General features: G+C 38.9%; 1 protein-coding gene across 8 annotated transcripts in view; it reads right to left on the bottom strand.

The window, feature by feature from the left end:
* The window catches only part of MTRF1 (mitochondrial translation release factor 1), a 56,832-nt gene that overhangs the window by 3,855 nt on the left and 29,114 nt on the right, over positions 1–23,863 (bottom strand). For 7 of the 8 annotated variants that reach the window (XM_089899498.1, XM_089899497.1, XM_089899495.1 and 4 more), the window contains 3 exons: positions 11,598–11,715; positions 6,093–6,229; positions 2,990–3,088 (listed from right to left, as the gene is read on the bottom strand). In XM_089899498.1, coding sequence (XP_089755624.1) covers positions 2,990–3,088; positions 6,093–6,229; positions 11,598–11,715 — 354 coding nt within the window. The other variant, XM_089899502.1, reaches the window with a different exon arrangement.

The following is a 23,863-nucleotide window of genomic DNA, read 5'->3' on the forward strand; positions in this document are numbered from 1 at the left end:
AGGGCCCGTGCTCTGCAACAAGAGAAGCCACTGCAAAGAGAAGCCCGCACACAGCAATGAAGAGTAGCCCCCGCTTGCCACAACTAGAGAAAGCCCGTGCACAGCAATGAAGACCCAATGCAGCCAAAAATTTAAAAAAATATATGAAGGAGCTGTAGCTCCCAGCTTTCAGAAGCTCACAATCTACTGGGAGACCTAGGTAATACATAAGCATAACACAGTGCAAGAAATTAAAAAATAAAGGAAGAAAAATTTGGATTAGGTCTTAAAAAGAGAATAGTATTTCTCCAAATAGAGACAAACAGAGCATTTCAGTCAAAAGAATGAATATGAAGAAAGGTATGGAAACAAAATACATTGAAAGCCCAGGACAAGGGTAAATTTCCAGTGTAATTGGTATACAGGGCAGGAGATAGGCTGATGCTAAGGAATCTGCACAAGAACTTTGGGAAACAGAATAAAAATACAAAATAATATATTACATGGTAGTCTGTGCTTATTATCTAGATAAATACAAATACAAGTAAAATTAGCTACAAGGGAATTCATAATAAGCATACTGAGTGACCTCAGAGAACCCAAGGGCAGGAATGTACAGGGCTGCTGCCACCACCCTGGGAGTGAAGCTGGGCCTCAGGAATAAATGAACGTGGGGATTCACATCATCAGGATTCTTTGCATCCAGTTCTCCCATTTTTGCTCCTTTCAATATATCAGCTTCATTCTTCTCTCACTGAAGACTGCTTTCTCCCCATGGCTGGAAATGTGGCTTCTAACCTCTTGTAAGCTTTACATATTTCAGCTTCATCCACCAAGAGAATGAGCATCTTTGTCTCTAGTTTAAAAATCCTGGGAAGAAACTCATTGACTGGGGCTTGTTTGGATTTCCCCCCCACAACAAATCAATTATTGTCTTGGGTCAAAATCATGATCATGTAGGAACATAGCAGCTCTGTCAGGAACTATGTGGACGCAGTAGGGAGAAGGCCAGGTATTACGTTATTAATATGTAATACGTCATTAACCTATTACTGTCAGTGATCCCGACGACATGGGATTTAGTTAGGTGAATGTTCAAACCAAACTGACAGAGTAGGGAGAAGGCCAGGTTCTAGAATAAGGGAGGAGAGCTGAGCAGAGTCCCACAGGCACCCACTTTCTTTCCTCTCCACTCCTTCCATTCTGTCCTGTGGTGGCTGTCCTGGAGTTAAGGCCTTCATCACTTTTCCTGCCTCATCTGCAACTCTTCAGTTCCTAAATTATTCAGTCTGACTAGTCTCTTTCCTGTCCTGCATACAGATTTTAATGTTTCACTGCAACGTTTTTTTATACCATTTTAAAACTTTTCCCTTCACTAATATGGAGCATTTTCTTTCTTTCCAATAAGTTGATTAGTGATTTGTAGAGCATACCGATATGACCATCCTTACTCTTTCTGAGTCTGGCATGCTAGTTTAGTTAGTAATAACGTGTTAGTATTTAGGCCAGCGTCATATATTTTATAACTATAAAAGCCAGTTGATCTGCCTCTGTTTCATGACTGAATACTATGCTAAGCACCTATGTGCTCTTCTGAAAAGTATTACTGGTCATGAGAATGTGGCTGTCTCATGGAAAACCATCACCACTACGAGAAAAACAACTGAAAGACTATGGTGTAATTAGAACAGTATGGCCAAACATGTTTGGTTATTACTGTGTGTTTCCTGAGGAAAGGGAAGCTACTGAATATTTTCTTTTTCAACAAGGCTATGATGTTCTTATGCAAGACAGCTTTAAATTGCTGCAAAGACAGAGGAAGTGGCATAAGATAACACAGAAATTTCTAAGTATGTTAAAAACACAGACATTTCCTCTGTAAAACTAGGACTTTACTTTTGTGTACAGAGTGAGACAGAATCAAGTGAAAGAAGCCCGAGGTATCACACAGCACCAAGGACAAGGATCAAAACCTTCTACCTTCTGCCTTGTCCACACAGTCCTTTATGGGAACCAGTTCACTTTCCCCTTCAATGGAAGGAAAAATAATTTTTCTGTGCTTCATCATTAATGTATTACTGTCAGTGATCCCAACGACATGGGATTTAGTTAGGTGAATGTTCAAACCAAACTGACAGGGTCTTTTCCCCCCCAACAGAATCATTGTAACACCTGAATATAATGACACACATTGTGGTAGGCAGAATTCTAAGATGCCCCCTGGTGTACACACCTGGCAAAATTCCCTCCCTTAAGTGCAGGCAGAGCTGTGAATATGCTGGACTATCACTCCAGTGATTAGATGGCTAATTAGTTGACTCTGAGTTAATCAAAAGGAATAGTATCCAGGTAGGCCTGACCTAAACAGGTGAGCCCTTAAAAAGGCCATTCCCGCAAGAGATGCAATGGGACAGGGCACACGAAGGGGACTAGACAGCAAGCAACTGTGGTCAGTCTTTGGGAGCTGAGAGCAGCACCTAGCTGATGACCAGCAAAAAAATGGAGGCTTCACTCCTACAACTCAAGGAAATGGAATACTGCCGACAACCACCTGAGCTTGGAAGAGGACTCCAAGCTCTAGGAAAGCATGCAGCCTGGCCAGCACCTTTCAGCTTTGGGAGACCCAGAGCAGAGAACTCAGCTCTGTCGTGCCTGGCTTTCTGTCCTACAGTAACTGTGAGATAATAAATAGGCATTACTTTAAGCCACTAAATTTGCAGTAATTTGGTAATCGGTAATAGAAAACTGATAGACATGTACTGAAAATACACTAATACATTGTGATTACATAACAAAGAATTTGGAATTTAAAAGATAGCTGTTTCATACTGGCATAAAGACCATATTTCTTACTAGCAAACTAATAAAAATGTTCACAAATTTGGGGTACTAATATAATCTATCTCAATGTTTTTAAATTACGTGGTAATATTTCAGAGATTACTCTCTAGAATTCGACTATACTTTCTTTGAAAATCAAAGGCACATAAAGCATACTCATTCATATTACCTTAATATTACGAACTTCATATGCTATCCTGTGGTCAGTGACTCTATCCTGGGTGAAATTATATGTCCGAATTCTCTCTGACTGGGCTCTTGTTCCCACCTGTGTCATAACAAAAAGCAATTCATATTTTAACTTTATAATTACTTTATTACAACAGAAACAGTGCTTGTAAATGACTTTTCTATTTTAACAGTTTAAATCTTTTCTAAATTCATATACACAAAGTGACAAGGAATAAGAATGGGCAGAACTTATTAAGACTACAGGTCTGTAAAGCTTAGTTATAAGAATTAACATCTCTTTGGTACCTCAAACTCCAAATATTTAAAACCAAATTATCTTTCTACCTCGGTCAGTTCTTCCTGCTGGTTTCTATAAATGACCCTACAATGATGTTCCCTTTGATCTAAGCAGGAAACCTGACATCCTACACTTTAACAAACATTTCATGGTAGCTTACTATCTGCCAGGCTGTGATACAGACCGTGAAAGGAACTTCAGCTCATCCCGTTCTCTAACTGCCCAATTCCAGTGGTTTCAAGGGTCTTTTATTCTATCCTGCCCTTTCCATTTCTACTGTCTATCATTCAAGGGCTCATTACTTTCATTACACTCCTGTAAAAATCTCCTGATTAATCTTCCATTTCTCTGCTTACATTGTGTTGCCCTGCTTAGCTTTCCTAAAGCCCAGTTTTCTGATACATTTCCTTCTTTGGCTCCTTCTTGTCTACTAGGCAGACACAACTCAACTCAGTATTCAAGGTACTTCACAATGTGGCCAACTTTCTCAACATTATTTCTGAAAATTATATGAACCTCTATAATGCCACTTATTATACCATATCATAATTATGTGCAAGTCTGTTAACTCTGCTTAAACCTCATCTCAAGGGGTGCCCTTCCTTAACACTCTCCTACCATCTCTGTCTTTCCTGGTCCCAATGTGAAATATGTTATCTTCCTCCTTCAAAACCCCATGTACTTGGAATCTTCTTCACCGCACACCAGTTTGCCTTTTGCTATGGTTATTTGTATTCTTAGTCTGCTCATCTGCCCTCCCTCCCCCCACATACAATGCACACAACACCCTCTCTCACTCACTTTCACTTTTTATTTTTTTACCTTTTTTTGAATTTTATTTATTTATTTTTATACAGCAGGTTCTTATTAGTTATCTATTTCACTTTTTATTTTAAAATTTATTTTATTATTTATTTTCATCGAAGCATAGTTGCTACAATATTATATAAGTTACAGGTATCTCACTTTCACTTTTTCAGATAAAAGAAAAAGATTGCTATAACTTACTTTCTAAAGCAAACAATATGAAACTGAAGTCCTAAGTATGGCTGATCACCAGGGGAATGTTTTTAAATGAAAGATTCCAAAACCTAACCTAAGATATACTGAATCATGGATTATGTATTTTTAAAACAGTCCCCAGGCCATCCATTCTGCAACCAGCCAGGTTTGGAAACTACTATCCCAAGGCACCACAGTTATGCCTAGGATCCCACCCAGATCAATTATATCAGAATCTCTGGGGATGGGGCCTAGACATCTACAAAGCTCTCTAGGTGGTAAGTGGAACCAGGGTTGAGAGCCTGGCATAATGCCTTCCATATAAAAGCTACTGTATATATTAGCTGAAGAAAAACTCCTAGGTGTCAGAAATATCTACTAAAAAATTTCACACAGATGGACAAGTTAATTGAGAGACACGGAGGTCATTTCTGCCCTTTCAAACCAGACCACTGAAGACGACACACGTGCCCACAATCGGCGTAAGGCCGATATTGAATACTTACTTTGAAAATTACTGTGTGAAACATCTGATGCCAAAATGTCAAACGGCAAGTAAAACCCAATGTCTTTTATTAAATCAAATGTGGCAGAGCTGACAGTGTTTATGTTATCACTTAGCTGCCAAGAAGTAATGCTTTGTAAATGAGCATTCCTATCTGCAAATGTGTATACTGATGCTGTGCCACAGGCTGGGATTACCACAGATAGAGGCTTAATAAATTATTTATCCTGTCACTTTTACTACTTGCAAGTTAGAATGTGGGTAAGGGAAACAAGAAGGGCAAAAGTGTGAAGGACTAGGACATCTAGGTGAAAAGAATAATTGATGTTTAGTTTTATACAATTAATTTTCCTAACAGGCCGCAAAAATCTTCCAAATTTACCGTAGTATAACTACCTGCAAATAACACAAAAGCACAGTTATTTCTGCGTTCCACCATCTCTTCCAATTTCTCTCAAAGAAAAAGTTTACCTTTTTAGAGTTTAAAATCATACAACCCTTTGTTTACTTAAGACAATGACATTTATTCATTTTGCTTAAAACTTATCTATTTATATATTTGTATAAATAATAATACAAATGTATATAGTACAAAATTCAAAAAGTACAAAAGGGTATACAGCAAAAAATTAATCTCTCTTCTACTCCTGGTTCCCAGACTGTATCAGAAGCAGTCAGTATTACCAGTTTTTTGCAGTGCCATATATTTTTGATCCCACTTAAAGTTATACAAAAATAGGGACTTCCCTGGTGGCGCAGTGGATAAGACTCCACACTCCCAATGCAGGAGGCCTGGGTTTGATCCCTGGTCAGGGAACTAGATCCCACATGCATGCCGCAACTAAGGAGCCCGCCTGCTGCAACTAAGAAGCCCATGTGCCACAACTAAGACTTGGTCCAACCAAATAAATAAAATTTTTTTTAAATGTAGGAAAAAAAATAGTTATACAATAATAAAAGCATAGGTTTTTAAATTAAAAATCTGAAAAATCTCTTAATTTCCAGAGAATTGTCTTTTACACTAATTTCCTTTAAAGACAATTATGATCTACAACTGGAGGGAAACAACTGGGAAACAATTTTTAGTTTACACATATCTCCTCTACTTATTTCCAAACTGGCATGTCCAACTTTAGCCATAACCAGTCAGTCTTAAATTATTGCTATTTACAAATGAGCATGTTTTCCTGTGCTCTAAGATATTTCCATTCTATTAAGAATATTTACTCCATTTTCTGCATAAAATGATGGCTTTCTGTACAGAGGCATTAAGTTATTTCACTCAAAAAATCTTACCTGCAGTTTTCTCACACTCTGTTGTTGACACTTGTCTTTCTCAATAATCTGCTGGTAGAGTCTAGCTCTCAACACACGCAAAGCTATTTCTTTATTTTTCATCTGTGATCGTTCTTGTTGGCATTCTACTACAAGTCCTGAAAAATAACAGGGATCAGAGATAAACTGGAGCCTCCACAAATCAAATTAGAATAGAGATGACGTGTCAATTATATCACAATAAAACTGATAAAAAAGATAGAACTGAGGAACATTTTAAAGGGGGAAAGGTTAATCAGGAAAAGGATGAAAAACATTTTAGATTTAGCACACTCCAGAAACTATTCCTGGGTCATGATGGTAATTGCTTAGATAGCTCTTTAGATTCTGATGTCTAAATGAGGTATTTCAGATGAGAAGGGTATATTGTACAGTACAGGGAAATACAGCCATTATTTTGTAATAACTTTAAAGGGAATATAATCTGTAAAGGTATTGAATCACTACGTTGTACACCTGAAACTAATATAATATTGTAAAAACCGACTATACTTCAAGTAAAAAAATAACAGAGGGCTTCCCTGGTGGCGTAGTGGTTGAGTCCGCCTGCCGATGCAGGGGACGCGGGTTCGTGCCCCGGTCCGGGAAGATCCCACATTCATGGAGCGGCTAGGCCCGTGAGCCATGGCCGCTGGGCCTGCGCGTCCGGAGCCTGTGCTCCGCAACGGGAGAGGCCACAACAGTGAGAGGCCCACGTACTGCAAAAAAATAATAATAATAATAACAGAAAACAGGAAAAAGAAAAAAAGACTTTATATATAGAAACCAATAAAAAGAAACTACGCAAACTCTTTAAAAGGAAGAGTTTATAGTGAACGTTTCTCAGTTGTCTTGGTTCTAAATCCAGCTAATCAACATATCTAACTGCACATGTTTTGGTTAGTCGACTTCTGGATTTGGGTGGGTTTGACTCACTGTGTAGCCCAGTTACCAGCCCAAATCTAGCCCCGAAATGGTGACTCTTGAGACTTCAGGCTGTGTTCTTAACTTTGCAGCTACCACTCTGAAGGTCTATATCCAATCCTGCTCCCAGGTACACTAGAGGTGAAAGGTACTCTCCTTTCTGCATCACAAAAACCAAAAACCCTCTTAGCTTAGGCCAGTTGCACTGATAAGGCAGTAACTATTTTGCTGGAGATTTTTAAAAGTTCTATAAAATTCTACTCTTCAAACTATGTTTTCACCCTGTCTAAATAAGCTACAATCACACCTGCTAATAACTTTAAGCAGGCTTCGCCCTTATTGGTTCAATGTTATTTCTTGACTGCTCTATTGCAGCCATGCATTTGGGCTGGGGCACCAGCTTGCTCACGTCTTCCAAGCACTTGCCTGGAGCTCTCTTAAATCAGGAATCCTTTTTTTCAGCACCCAAAGGAATATGAAAATTTCCATTTCAAGATAACCAGACAGTCATGAGATCTGTTCCAAATTCCTCTTATTAGCTGACCCATACTGACTTTGTCTATATACCTGCACTGTTCTCATCCAGTGGCTCAAGCCAGACCTTTTCTTACTCACCAGCTCAGTGATTCCTGAGGGAACCACTTCATTATCTATTTTAATACATTTTCTGTAGAGGAGTATTTAATCGTTAAATACTCCCTCAGGAATAGAGGACTGGGGGGAGGGGTAGAGTATGTTGAAACAAGGTGCTGGAGTTGTTAAAAAAAAATTATAAAAGGGCTTTGAAAAAAAGGTTTGTGGGTAAGACTTAAGTCCTCTTTAGGCCCAAGAACCACATCTAAGTGGGTAAAAAATTGGCCCAAGGTAGTCTGGCAATATAAGCATCAGTCACTTTTGCAAAGTTACTAATTTATGGCTGACCAGGGTGTAATGTTTTTTTTTTTCTTTTTGAATAAGACACCATCTATGCTCTCAAGGAGCCTTTATTTTATTTTACTTTTTAAATTCACTTATTTATTTTTATTTTTGTCTGCATCGGGTCTTAGTTGCGGCACGCGGGCTCTCTAGTTGAGGCACGTGGGCGCTCTATTTGTGGTGCGTGGGCTTAGTTGCCCCCACAGCCTGTGGGATCTTAGTTCCCCAACCAGGGATCGAACCCGAGTCCCTTGCATTGGAAGGCAGATTCTTAACCACTGGACCACCAGGGATGTCCCCAGGGTGGTTTTATAATCCTCTAATGTTTTAAAGTATTTTAGTTCATTTTTTTCAGAAATTTGGTCACCTTTTACTTTGTAATTTTTAATTCATCTTAAGCTAATTATTACTGTTTATAATACAGAATACAGGGTTTAGGTAAAACACACTAAGTATTCAACAACTTGTGGATTTCTTAAGTAAATTATGGTAAGCTAAAAACATTATAACTTTTGGTGAGAAAGGATATATTTATATATGCATAGAAAAGAATCTGAAAGGATATACACCAAAGATATATACCAACAGTGGTTGTTGGGGATTGTTTTAGATGTTTTCTGTTACTTTGCTCATGTATATAATTCTAGGTTTTTACAGTTTCTTGTGGAATGAAAGTCAGTAAAGAACTTTAGGGGCTTCCTTGGTGGTGCAGTGGTTGAGAATCCGCCTGCCAATGCAGGGGACATGGGTTCAAGTCCTGGTCCGGGAAGATCCCACATGCCATGGAGCAACTAAGCCCGTGCGCCACAACTACCGAGCCTGCTCTCTAGAGCCTGTGAGACACAACTACTGAAGCCCGCATGCCTAGAGCCCATGCTCTGCAACAAAAGAAGCCACCGTAATGAGAAGCCCACGCACCACAAAAAAGAGTAGCCCCAGCTCGACACAACTAAAGAAAGCCTGTGCGCAGCAACGAAGACCCAACACAGTCAAAAATAAATAAATAAATAAATCTATAAAAAAACCCAACAACTTTAGAACACACCCTCTCACCGTCCACAAAAATAAACTCAAAATGGCTTAAAGACTTAAATGTAAGACATGACAGCATAAAACTCCTAGAAGAGATCATAGGCAAAACATTCTGACATAAATCCTACCAATGTTTTCTTAGGTCAGTCTCCCAAGGCAATAGAAATAAAAGCAAGAATAAACAAATGGGACCTAATCAAACTTACAAGCGTCTATACAGCAAAGAAAACCATAAACAAGACAAAAAGACAACCCTCAGAATGGGAGAAAATATTTGTAAATGATGAGACGGACAAGGGCTTAATTTCCAAAATATACAAACAATTCATGCAACTCAGTAACAAAAAAACAAACAACCCAGTCCAAAAATGGGCAGAAGATCTAAACAGACATTTCTCTAAAGAAGACATACAGATGGCCAATAGGCAAATGAAAAGATGCCCATCATTGCTAACTATTAGAGAAATGAAAATCAAAACTACAAAAACGACCTCACACTGGTCAGAATGGCCATCATTAAAAAGTGTCTACAAATAATAAATGTCAGAGAATGTGTGGAAAAAAGGGAATCCTCCTACATTGTTGGTGGGAATGTAAGTTGGTATAGCCATTATGGAAAACAGTATGGAGGTTCCTCAGAAAAGTAAAAATAGAGTTGTCATATGACCCAGCAATCCCATTCCTGGGCATATACCCAGACAAAACTATAATTTGAAAAGATCCATGCAACCCTATGTTTATTTGCACTATTTACAATAGCCAAGACATGGAAACAACCTAAATGTCCATCAACAGATAAATGGATAAAGAAGATGTGGTGCATGTATACAATGGAATATTACTCAGCCATAAAGAGTGAATAATGCCATTTGCAGCAACGTGGATGGACCTAGAAATTATCATACTAAGTGAAGTCAGAAAGAGAAAGACAAATACCATATGATATCACTTATATGGGGAATCTAAAATATGACACAGGGCTTCCCTGGTGGTGCAGTGGTTAAGAATCCACCTGCCAATGCAGGGGACACGGGTTCGAGTCCTGGTCCGGGAAGATCCCACATGCCACGGAGCAACTAAGCCCGTGAACCACAACTACTGAGCCTGCGCTCTAGAGCCTGCACGCCACAACTACTGAAGCCCGCATGCCTAGAGCCCGTGCCCGCAACAACAGAAGCCACCGCAATGAGAAGCCCACGCACTGCAACGAAGAGGAGCCCCCGCTTGCCGCAACTAGAGAAAGCCCGCACACAGCAACCAAGACCCAACGCAGCCAAAAATAAATAAATAAGATAAATAGATTTATATATAAAAAAAGAAAGCCCAGGTGATTTACAAAAAAAAAAAAAAAAGACACAAATGAACATATCTACAAAACAGAAACAGACTGACAGAGAACAGGCCTGTGGTTGCCAAGTGGGTGGTGGCGAGGGAGGAGGGAAGGATGGCGAGTGTGGGATTAGCAGATGCAAACTAGTATATACAGGATGGGTAAACAACAAGGTCCTACTATATAGTACAGGGAACTATATTCAATATCCTGTGATAAGCCATAATGGAAAAGAATACCAAAAAAGAACGCATATATCTATAAATAAGTCACTTTGCTGTACAGCAGAAATTAACACATTGTGAATCAACTATACTTCAGTAACATTTTTTTATAAATTGCACTGAAACAACAAGAACAGGAACACAAACTCCATCTGAAATAAAATGAGATGATGACTGTAGTCTCCAGACACAATATATAAAGACAAAGTGGATGGATTGCTGTACACCTAAAACATTGTTAATCGCTATACTTCAATTTAAAATTATTTATTTAATTAATTAATTAAAGAAAAAGAGGCTGGAAGAATGGCAAATGGCTCAGCAGAGAGGAGGAAGGTGAGGTCGAACGCCCTGTCGAGGGAGGTGCTGACCAGAACCAAGCCCATCTGCCTGCTGAGGGCCAGACAGGCTCTGGTATTGAGGCACTAACGAGGCACCCCAGAAATCAGGGTTGACAGTTTGGGGACTAGATACAGAAAGTCTATGTAACAACTAGATCTTCAAGTCCCCTCCCTCAATCTGCAGGAAGCAGGAGGTACAGTCTTCAGAGAATTAAATAAGGAAAGTTCCAGACTTGAGTCTAAATAGGTGCAAAGGAAGGCAAGTGTGAGGCATATAACTGAATAAAAAAGGATTAAGTAAAAGTGTGCTTACTGAATGGTGAGACCTTGACCTTACTCTCAGGTGTCCTGGAGGAGGATCCTTCTTAGGAGAAAAACTACCCAAGAGAAAAGATCTACAAATGCTGACATTTGAAGAGCTCTAATAAAAAAGCCGATTAATCACCTGACTGCCCTTCAGTTGAAACTTATTAGTGGATAAGTGGCACCCATGCACTCAGCTTTTAGAACCTCACTCTTAAACAGACACAGCCAAGGAGGTTCCTTTTCCAAACAGAAGGGAATATGAACACCTTGGGGACCTCGGACCCATGACCCCAGTGTCACCTTTAAAGGGTTTGTGCAAGGAACCAGACACAACATAAGACTCTTTCTAAATGCCAAATAGTTTTATAAGATGTGAAGAAAAGTTAAAAGTACAAAAGCAGAAGGACTAGCTTACCTGTGGGGACATGGACAAGTCTGACAGCACTATCTGTTGTATTAACGTGCTGCCCTCCTGCTCCTTTGGCTCGAAATGTATCTATTCGTAAATCCTTGGGGTCCACTTTCACATCTACCTAGAACAAAAAGTACAGCATGAGTAAATTCCACACTCAACAAATACTTTGATACTAAATTGATCCCAAATCTTTCAAATAAACTGTACTATTTTGTGTTAAGTCATAGCCATTTGACTAAGAGGTGAAATAACTTAAACCTAAACTCCCTATTCCAACAGATGCTATTTTTTAAAAAAAATATTTATTTATTTGGCTGCATCGGGTCTTGGTTGAGGCTTGCAGGCTCTCTAGTTGTGGCACGTGGGCTCCAGAGCGTGCAGGCTCAGTAGTTGCGGCACGTGGGCTTAGTTGTCCCACAGCATGTGGGATCTCAGCTCCCCGACCAGGGATTGAACCTGTGTCCCCTGCACTGGAAGGCAGATTTTGAACCACTGGACCACCAGGGAAGTCCCCAACGGATGCTATTTTTAACACTGACTTATGATGCTATGAGATCACTGAGTTATGTAATCTTTCAGAAGTTTCATCATCTATCATCCCACAAAGCTACATTAGATACAAAATATATTTAAAAAATATATATACATACATATAAAGTTGATCCTCATTATTCCCTGATTCTGTATTTGCAAATATACCTACTCGCTAGAATTTATTTGTTCCTGCAAGTCAATTATTGCAGCACTTTCACAGTTATTTGCAGACATATGCAGGGCAGCAAAAAATTCAAATTGCTCTACACACGCATGTTCTCAGCTGAGGTCCAACAAGGTGACTCTCTGCTTTCTTGTTTCAGCTCCTACAGAGATGACAGAGGATGAGGACAGGAGGGGCAGGGCAGGGCAGTGCAAGAAGCTCTGGCTCTGGGGCCAGGTGGACAGGGTTTGAATTTCAACTCTGGCACCTGTGAATGACGTGCCTCAAGACAAGTCACTTACCACTTCTGAACATCATTTTCTCTCTTGTAAAATAAAGAAAATACAATCTACCAGGATAGGTTGTTTCTAGGATTTAGGATTATAATCTATGTGAGATGTGTATATATACTTTCCCTAGAAAAAATAGTTCAGTATTCACTAAATCAGTATTCACTGTGACTTTGTAGAACATAACTACTGCGAATGAGAATCCACTGTGTGTGTATGTGTGTGCTTGTTAATGGACTGAACGGAGGCACCCCAAAAGATATGTTCTATTCTAACCACCGGAACCTTATTTGGGAAAAGGGTCTTTGCAGACACAATTGAGTTAAGATGAGATCATACTGGATTATTCAGATAGGCCCTAAATCCAATGACAAGTGTCCTTATGAAAGACACCTAGAGAAGAGAGAGGAGGAGACCATGTGAATTTGGAGCCAGAGATTGGAGTTGTACAGCTACGAGCCAAGGAACACATGGAGATACCAGAAGCTGGAAAAGACAAGGGAGGATTCTCCCCCAGAACCTCTGGAGGGAGCATGGCCCTGCCAATACCTTGATTTTGGACTTCTGACCTGTAGAACTGAGAATACATTTCTGTGGTTTTAAGTTACTAAGCTTGTGGTAATTTGTTATGACAGCCTTAGGAAATTTTCTGATATTTATACACACACACAAATGCACAGAAATACATATCTATATATGAATATACAGATATATATACAAATGTATACAAAATATGCTGTTTTTGAGGGGAGACCTAACATTTTCTTCTACATTTATCATTTATTTCAATAAATGACAGACAGCAAGTATGACCATTCTCTTTGAAAAGTACACTAATAACAGGGTTGAGGTTAGAATCTAATATATAACTTAGTTGGTTGTTCTTTTGTTTCCTCTAAAATGAGTACTATATGGTGAAGAAAAAGATTACACAGTGCAAAGATTATACAGGCTTTGTTAAAATATGCCAGTGTTGGCTAGCTTAAAATTTCAATAAACACTAAAGAGATGAAGAGTAATTTCCCATTTCTTGTGGTTACAGTATATTAAGTAGTTATACAGCAAATATGTCGACGTTATATGTCATGTTCTCCCAAATGTTATAGAAACTACCTAATAACTTCTGGGGAATTCTGAACATAGAAACAGTGACTTATTAATATACAAAGAATTTAAAATATCAATTAAGAGAATAAGGCCCTGTTTAGGAGAATGAAGCTTCACTAAATGAGTTTAATTTTCAAGAATATGAAGACAACAAGGGGATAGGTGAGAATGGGGTGGAAGGAATAAGGATGGAAGCAAGACAACTCTATGGTTTTGATTTCTGAACCACATAAATGCTGATAACACCAAAAATAAAAGAGAAAAGAGGAAAGAAAAATTAAATCTTAAAAATTAAATACAACCAGAAACAAATGAATCAAAATATTTACCATAATAATAACATAACCACACAGAAAAACATTATTTCAGATGGTCTTTGAACATATTACTCTGACTGCTTTCTTGGTGGGTTACCTTCTAAGGACAGAAATGTTAAACATTACTAAGTAGTTTACTGAAAAATCCTGAAACTATTTTATATATAGTATAATAAAGCAAAAAGTAAACATATTAAAAGTGATTAAGAAAGAAGATTTTAACTCCAAGTGGAAAGATATAAAACAAAATGCAAAAAGGTGCAAGAAAGATACTCCCTGTAAATTTGAATTGGAAGTAATAATAATAGGAACCTTTGATTTAAAATCATATGTATTTCCTAATTATATCCACTGAAGAGTCTTGATGTAATAAGCACACTTTAGTAATAATGAGCAGACCTAGTACCCATACGTTGATTTATGGATACATTCCCCACTAAAAAGAACCAGGTCTGACTCCAAGTCTGAGGCAGGAGAGTACAAGGTAGCCTGGGATGTCTATTATAGCAGAAAGCAAGTATGCACTCAAAGACTCATTGGGTCATTTCAAAAGGGGCTACCCTAAAAAGGCTACTATGGGCCAAAATGGGACAATTTGAACATTAAAAACAATAGCGACTGCCCAGCCTCAGCAATCACACAAGAAAAATAAAAGGAATCCAATTGAAAAGGAAGAAGTAAAACTGTCACTGTTTGCAGATGACATGATAATATACATAGAAAATCCTAAAGACAGCACCAAAAAACTTCTAGGGCTCATCAATGAATCTGGTAAAGTTGTAGGATACAAAACTAATATACATAAATATGTTGCATTTCTATACACTAACAACTATCAGAAAGAGAAATTAAGACAACAACCCCATTTACAATAGCATCAAAAAGAATAGAATACCTAGGAATAAACCTACCTAAGGAGGTAAAAAACCTGTAACTCAGAAAACAACAAGACACTGATGAAAGAACCTGAAGATGATACAGATGGAAAAACATACTGTGTTCATAGATTGGAAGAATTTTATGTTAAAATGACCATACTACCCAAGGCAACCTACAGACTCAATGAAATCCCTATCAAAATACCAATGGCATTTTTCACAGAGCTAGAACAAATAATTTTAAAATTTGTGTGGAAACTCAAGAAACCCCAAATAGCCAAAACAATCTTGAGAAAGAAGAACAGAGCTGGAGCTATCACGCTCCCTAACCTCAGATTGCACAACAAAGCTACAGTAATCAAAACAGTATGGTACTGGCACAAAGACAGATACATAGATCAATGAAACAGAATAATGAGCCCAGAAGTAAACCCAAACACTTATGGTCAATTAATGTGCAACAAAGGAGGCAAGAATATACAATGGGGAAAAGACACCCTATTCAATAAGTGGTCCTGGGAAAACTGGACAGCTACATGTAAAGGAGTGAAATTAGAACATTTTCTCATTCCATATACAAAAATAAACTCAAAATGAATTTAGGACCTAAATGTAAGACCATAAAACTCCTAGAAGAAAATATAGGTAGAACACTCTTTGACATAAATTGTAGCAATATTTTTTGGATATGTCTCCTAAAAGAAACAAAAACAAAAATAAACAAATGGGACCTAATCAAACTTAAATGCTTTTGCACAGCATAGAAAAAATAGGTAAACAAAAAGACAACCTACTGAATGGGAGAAAATACTTGCTAATGATATGATGATAAGGGGTTAATATATAAAATATATAAACAGCTCATGTAACTCAACATTAAAAAAAACCAAACAACCCAGTCAAAAAATAGGCAGAAGACGTGAACAGACATTTTTCCAAAGAAGACATTCAGATGGCCAACAAGCACAGGACAAGAAGCTCAACATCACTAATCATCAGAGAAATTCATATCAAAACCACAGTGAGATATCACCTCACACCTGTCAGAATGGGTATCATCAGAAAGAACACAAACAACAAGTATCGGTGGGGATGTGAAGAAATGGGAACCCTTATACACTTTAGGAATGTAAATTGGTGCAGCCACTGTGGAAAACAGTATGGAGGCTCCTCAAAAAACTAAAAACAGAACTACCATACAATCCAGCAATTCCACTCCTGGGGTGTATATCCAAAAAAACACGAAAACATTAATTCGAAAAGATATATGCACCATGGTGTTCACAGCAGCATTATTTACAATTGCCAAGGTATGGAAGCAACCTAAGTGTCCGTCAACAGATGAATGGATAAAGAAGATGTGGCATATATATGCAATGGCATATTACTCAGCCATAAAAAATAATGAAATTTTGCCATTTGCAATAACATGGATGTATTTGGAGGGTACTGTGCTTAGTGAAATTAGTCAGACAAAGACAAATACTGTATGATATCACTTATATGTGGAATCTAAAAAATAAAACAAACTAGTGAATATAGCAAAAAAGAAATAGGCTCATAGATACACAGAACAAACCAGTGGTTACCAGTGGGGAGAGGGAAGGGGAGAGGGGAAGAATACAGGTAAGGGAGTAAGATGTACAGTAAATGTACATTTATAAAATAAATGAGCCACAAGGATATATCGTACAGCACAAAGGAATATAGCCAATATCTTATAAAAACTCTAAAACTTAAAAAAATTGTGAATCACTATGTTGTACACCCGAAACTAATATAGTATTGTAAATCAACTATACCTCAATTTAATAAGAAAGAAAAACAATAGTGATTATAACTCATTGAATTTAAAAAATCCATAGGTCTATAATGAGGTCAATATATGAAATTCAATATATGAGTTTATGATGAGGTAAAATAAAAGAGAAAGAGAGGAGGAGCTTCAAGATGGCAGAAGAGTAAGACACGGAGATCACCTTCCTCTCGAGAAATACATCAGAAATACATCTACATGTGGAACAGCTCCTACAGAACACCTACTGACGCTGGCAGATGACCTCAGACCTCCCAAAAGGCAAGAAACTTCCCATGTACCTGGGTAGCATAAAAGAAAAAAGAAAAAACAGACAAAGAATAGGAACGGGACCTGCACCAGTGGGAGGGAGCTGTGAAGGAGGAAAGGTTTCCACATACTAGGAAGCCCCTTCGCGGGCAGAGGCTGTGGGTGGCGGAGGGGGGAAGCTTCAGAGCCAAGGAGGAGAGCGCAGCAACAGGGGTGTGGAGGGCAAAGCGGTGAGATTCCCGCACAGAGGATCGGTGCCGACAGGCACTCACCAGCCCGAGAGGCTTGTCGGCTCACCCGCCAGGACAGGTGGGGGCTGGGAGCTGAGGCTCGGGCTTCAGAGGTCAGATCCCCCAGAGAGGACCGGGGTTGGCTGCGTGAACAGAGCCTGAAGGGGGCTAGTGCGCAACAGCTAGCCGGGAGGGAGTCCGGGAAAAAGTCTGGAGCTGCCAAAGAGGCAAGAGACGTTTTCTTGCTCCTTTGTTTCCTGGTGTGCGAGAAGAGGGGATTAAGAGCGCCGCTTAAAGGAGCTCCAGAGACGGGTGCGAGCCGCGGCTATCAGCGCGGACCCCAGAGACGGGCATGAGACGCTAAGGCTGCTGCTGCCGCCACGAAGAAGCCTGTGTGCAAGCACAGGTCACTGTCCACATCTCCCCTCCCGGGAACCTGTGCAGCCCGCCACTGCCAGGGTCCCATGATCCAGGGACACCTTCCCCAGGAGAATACACGGCGCGCCTCAAGCTGGTGCAACATCATGCTGGCCTCTGCCGCCTCAGGCTCGCCCCACATCCGAACCCCTCCCTCCCCCACCCTGCCCCTCGCCTGAGTGAGCCAGAGACCCCGAATCAGCTGCTCCTTTAACCCCATCCTGTCTGGGCGGGGAACAGACGCCCTCAGGCGACCTACAGGGAGAGGCGGGTCCAAATCCAAAGCTGAATCCCGGGAGCTGTGCGAACAAAGAAGAGAAAGGGAAATCTCTCCCAGCAGCATCAGGAGCAGCGGATTAAATCTCCACAATCAACTTCATGTACCCTGCATCTGTGGAATACCTGAATAGACAACGAATCATACCAAATTGAGGAGGTGGACTTTGGGAGCAACGATATATATATATTTTTTCCCCTTTTTCTCTTTTTGTAAGTGTGTATGTGTACGCTTCTGTGTGTGATTTTGTCTGTATAGCTTTGCTTTTACCGTTTGTCCTAGGGTTCTGTCTGTCCGTTTTTTTAATACTTAAAAAATATTTTTTCTTAAAAATTGTTTTTTATTTTAATAACTTTATTTTATCTTATTTTATCTTCTTTCTTTTTTTTCTCCCTTTTACTCTGAGCCGTGTGGAGGACAGGCTCTTGGTGCTCCAGCCAGGCATCAGGGCTGTGCCACCGAGGTGGGAGAGCCAAGTTCAGGACACTGGTGCACAAGAGACCTCCCAGCTCCACATAATATCAAACGGCAAAATTCTCCCAGAGATCTCCATCTCAACGCCAAGACCCAGCTCCATTCAACGACCAGCAAGTTACACTGCAAGACACCCTATGACAAACAACTAGCAAGACAGGAACACAACCCCATCCATTAGCACACATGCTGCCTAAAATCATATTAAAGCCACAGACACCCCAAAACACACCACCAGACATGGACCTGCCCACCAGAAAGACAAGATCCAGCCTCATCCACCAGAACACAGGCACTAGTCCCCTCCACCAGGAAGCCTACACAACCCACTGAACCAACCTTACCCACTGGGGGCAGACACCAAAAACAACGGGAACTACGAACCTGCAGCCTGTGAAACAGAGACCCCAAAACACAGTAAGTTAAGCAAAATGAGAAGACAGAGAAACACACAGCAGATGAAGGAGCAAGGCAAAAACCCACCAGACCTAACAAGTGAAGAGGAAATAGGCAGTCTACCTGAAAAAGAATTCAGAATAATGATAGTAAAGATGATCCAAAATCTTGGAAATAGAATGGAGAAAATACAAGAAACGTTTAACAACGACCTAGAAGAACTAAAGAGCAAACAGAGACGAACAACACAATAAATGAAATTAAAAATTCTCTAGAAGGGATCAATAGCAGAATAACAGAGGCAGAAGAACGGATAAGTGACCTGGAAGATAAAAGAGTGGAAATAACTACAGCAGAGCAGAAGAAAGAAGAAAGAATGAAAAGTATTGACAGTCTCAGAGACCTCTGGGACAACATTAAACGCACCAATATTCAAATTATAGAGGTTCCAGAAGAAGAGAAAAAGAAAGGGACTGAGAAAATATTTGAAGAGATTATAGTTGAAAACTTCCCTAATATGGGAAAGGAAATAGGTACGTCCAGGAAACACAGAGAGTCCTGTACAGGATAAATCCAAGGAGAAACATGCCAAGACACATATTAATCAAACTATCAAAAATTAAATACAAAGAACAAATATTAAAAGCAGCAAGGGAAAAACAAGTAACACATAAGGGAATCCCCATAATCCCTGCAAGCCAGAAGGGAGTGGCAGGACATATTTAAAGTGATGAAAGAGAAAAACCTACAACCAAGATTACTCTACCCAGCAAGGATGTCATTTAGACTTGACGGAGAAATCAAAGCTTTACAGACAAGCAAAGGCTAAGAGAATTCAGCACCACCAAGCCAGCTTTACAACAAATGCTAAAGGAACTTCTCTAGGCAGGAAACACAAGAGAAGGAAAAGACCTACAATAATAAATCTAAAACAATTAAGAAAATGGTAATAGGAACATACATATCGATAATTACCTTAAATGTAAATGGATTAAATGCTCCAACCAAAAAACACAGACTGGCTGAATGGATACAAAAACGAGACCCATATATATGCTGTCTACAAGAGACCCACTTCAGACCTAGGGACACATACAGACTGAAAGTGAGGGGATGGAAAATGATATTCCATGCAAACGGAAATCAAAAGAAAGCTGGAGCACCAATTCTCATATCAGACAAAACACACTTTAAAACAAAGACTATTACAAGAGACAAAGAAGGACACTACATAATGATCAAGGGATCAATCCAAGAAGATATAACAACTGTAAGTATTTATGCACCCAACATAGGAGCACCTCAATACATAAGGCAAATACTAACAGCCATAAAAGGGGAAATCGACACTAACACAATAATAGGAGGGGACTTTAACACCCCACTTTCACCAATGGACAGATCATCCAAAATGAAAATAAATAAGGAAACACAAGCTTTAAATGATACATTAAACAAGATGGACGTAATTGATATTTATAGAACATTCCATCCAAAAACAACAGAATACACATTCTTCTCAAGTGCTCATGGAACATTATCCAGGAGAGATCATATCTTGGGTCACAAATCAAGCCTCGGTAAATTTAAGAAAATTGAAATGATATCAAGTATCTTTTCTGACCACAACGCTATGAGACTAGATATCAATTACAGGAAAAATTCTGGAAGAAATACAAACACATGGAGGGTAAACAACACACTACTTAATAACTAAGAGATCACTGAAGAAATCAAAGAGGAAATCAGAAAATACCTTGAAACAAATGACAATGAAAACACAACGACCCAAAACCTATGGGATGCAGCAAAAGCAGTTCTAAGAGGGAAGTTTATAGCTATACAAGCCTACCTTAAGAAACAAGAAACAGTCCCTCCCATCAAGCCTCTTATATAGCCTCATTTACCAGAGGGCGGAGAGCAGAAGCAAGTAGAACTACAATCCTACAGCCTGTGGAACAAAAACCACATTCACAGAAAGATACACAAGATGAAAAGGCAGAGGGCTATGTACCAGATGAAGGAACAAGATAAAACCCCAGAAAAACAACTAAATGAAGTGGAGATAGACAACCTTCCAGAAAAAGAGTTCAGAATAATGATAGTGAAGATGATCCAGAACCTCGGAAAAAGAATGGAGGCACAGATCGAGAAGATGCAAGAAATGTCTAACAAAGACCTAGAAGAATTAAAGAACAAACAAACAGAGATGAACAATACAATAACTGGAATGAACACTACACTAGAAGGAATCAATAGCAGAATAACTGAGGCAGAAGAACGGATAAGTGACCTGGAAGACACAATGGTGGAATTCACTGCTGCGGTACAGAATAAAGAAAAAAGAATGAAAAGAAACGAAGACAGCCTAAGAGACCTCTGGGACAACATTAAACGCAACAACGTTCGCATTATAGGGGTCCCAGAAGGAGAAGAGAGAGAGATAGGACCAGAGAAAATATCTGAAGAGATTATAGTTGAAAACTTCCCGAACATGGGAAAGGAAATAGCCACCCAAGTCCAGGAAGTGCAGCAGGTCCCATACAGGACAAACCCAAGGAGAAACACACCGAGACACATAGTAATCAAATTGGCAAAAATTAAAGACAAAGAAAAGTTATCGAAAGCAGTAAGGGAAAAATGAAAAATAACATACAAGGGAACTCCCATAAGGTTAACAGCTGAAATCTCAGCAGAAACTCTACAAGCCAGAAGGAAGTGGCATGATATACTTAAAGTGATGAAAGGGAAGAACCTACAACCAAGATTACTCTACCCGGCAAGGATATCATTCAGATTCGATGGAGAAATCAAAAGCTTTACAGACAAGCAAAGGCTAAGAGAATTCAGCACCACCAAACCAACTCTACAACAAATGTTAAAGGAACTTTTCTAAGTGGGAAACACAAGAGAAGAAAAGGACCTACCAAAAAAAAACCCCAAAACAATTATGAAAATGATTATAGGAACATACAAATCGATAATTACCTTAAACGTGAATGGATTAACTGCTCCAAACAAAAGACACAGGCGTGCTGAATGGATACAAAAACAAGATCCATATATATGCTGTCTACAAGAGACCCACATCAGACCTGGGGACACATACAGACTGAAAGTGAGGGGATGGAAAATGATATTCCATGCAAATGGAAATCAAAAGTAAGCTGGAGTAGCTATACTCATATCAGATAAAGTAGACTTTAAAATAAAGAATGTTACAAGAGACAAGGAAGGGCACTACCTAATAATCAAGGGATCAATCCAAGAAGAAGATATAACGATTATAAATATATATGCACCCAACATAGGAGCACCTCAATACATAAGACAACTGCTAACAGCTATAAAAGAGGAAATCGACAGTAACACAATAATAGCAGGGGACTTTAACACCTCAATTACACCAATGGACAGATCATCCAAAATTAAAATAAATAAGGAAACAGAAGCTTTAAATGACACAATAGACCAGATAGATTTAATTGATATTTATAGGACATTCCATCCAAAAACAGCAGATTACACTTTCTTCTCAAGTGCGCACGGAACATTCTCCAGGATACATCACTTCTTGGGTCACAAATCAAGCCTCAGTAAATTTAAGAAAATTGAAATCATATCAAGCATTTTTTCTGACCACAACGCTATGAGATTAGAAATGAATTACAGGCAAAAATATGTAAAAAACACAAACACATGGAGGCTAAACAATACGTTACTAAATAACCAAGAGATCACTGAAGAAATCAAAGAAGAAATCAGAAAATACCTAGAGACAAATGACAATGAAAAAACGACAATCCAAAACCTATGGGATGCAGCAAAAGCAGTTCTAAGAGGGAAGTTTATAGCTATACATGCCTACCTCAAGAAACAAGAAAAATCTCAAGTAAACAATCTAAACTTATACCTAAAGGAACTAGAGAAAGAAGAACAAAACCCAAAATTAGCAGAAGTAAAGAAATCAGAAAGATCAGAGCAGAAATAAATGAAATAGAAACAAAGAAAACAATAAGAAAGATCAGTAAAACTAAAAGTTGGTTCTTTGAGAAGATAAACAAAATTGATAAACCATTAGGCAGACTCATCAAGAAAAAGAGGGAGAGGACTCAAATCAATAAAATTAGAAATGAAAGAGGAGAAGTTAAAACAGACACCGCAGAAATACAAAGCATCCTAAGAGACTACTACAAGCAACTCTATGCCAATAAAAGGGACAACCTGGAAGAAATGGACAAATTCTTAGAAAGGTATAACCTTCCAAGACTGAACCAGGAAGAAACAGAAAATATGAACAGACCATCACACGTAATGAAATTGAAACTGTGATTAAAAATCTTCCAACAAACAAATGTCCAGGACCAGATGGCTTCACAGGTGAATCCTATCAAACATTTAGAGAAGAGCTAACATCCATCCTTCTCAAACTCTTCCCAAAAATTGCAGAGGAAGGAACACTCCCAAACTCATTTTATGAGGCCACCATCACCCTCATAGGATCATACACCATGATCAAGTGGTATTTTTGCCAGGTATGCAAGGATTCTTCAATATATGCAAATCAGTCAGTGTGATACACCATACTAACAAATTGAAGAATAAAAACCATATGATCAAAAAAACCCAAAAAAACCCCATATGATCAACTCAGTAGATGCAGAAAAACCTTTCGACAAAATTCAACACCCATTTATGATAAAAACTCTCCAGAAAGCGGGCATAGAGGGAACCTACCTCAACATAATAAAGGCCATATATGACAAACCCACAGCAAACATCATTCTCAATGGTGAAAAACTGAAAGCATTTCCTCTAAGATCAGGAATGAGACAGGGATGTCCACTCTCACCACTATTATTCAACATAGTTTTGGAAGTCCTAGCCACGGCAATCAGAGAAGAAAAAGAAATAAAAGGAATACAAATTGGTAAAGAAGATGTAAAACTGTCACTGTTTGCAGATGACATGATACTATACATAGAGAATCCTAAAGATGCCACCAGAAAACTACTAGAGCTAATCAATGAATTTGGGAAAGTTGCAGGATACAAAATTAATGCACAGAAATCTCTTGCATTCCTATACACTAATGATTAAAAATCTGAAAGAGAAATT

The sequence above is a fragment of the Delphinapterus leucas genome, chromosome 18 (genome assembly GCF_059928025.1).
Source record: "Delphinapterus leucas isolate spDelLeu-1000000601 "Yukka" chromosome 18, BTC_Dleu_Yukka2, whole genome shotgun sequence".
Lineage (NCBI taxonomy): Eukaryota > Metazoa > Chordata > Mammalia > Artiodactyla > Monodontidae > Delphinapterus > Delphinapterus leucas.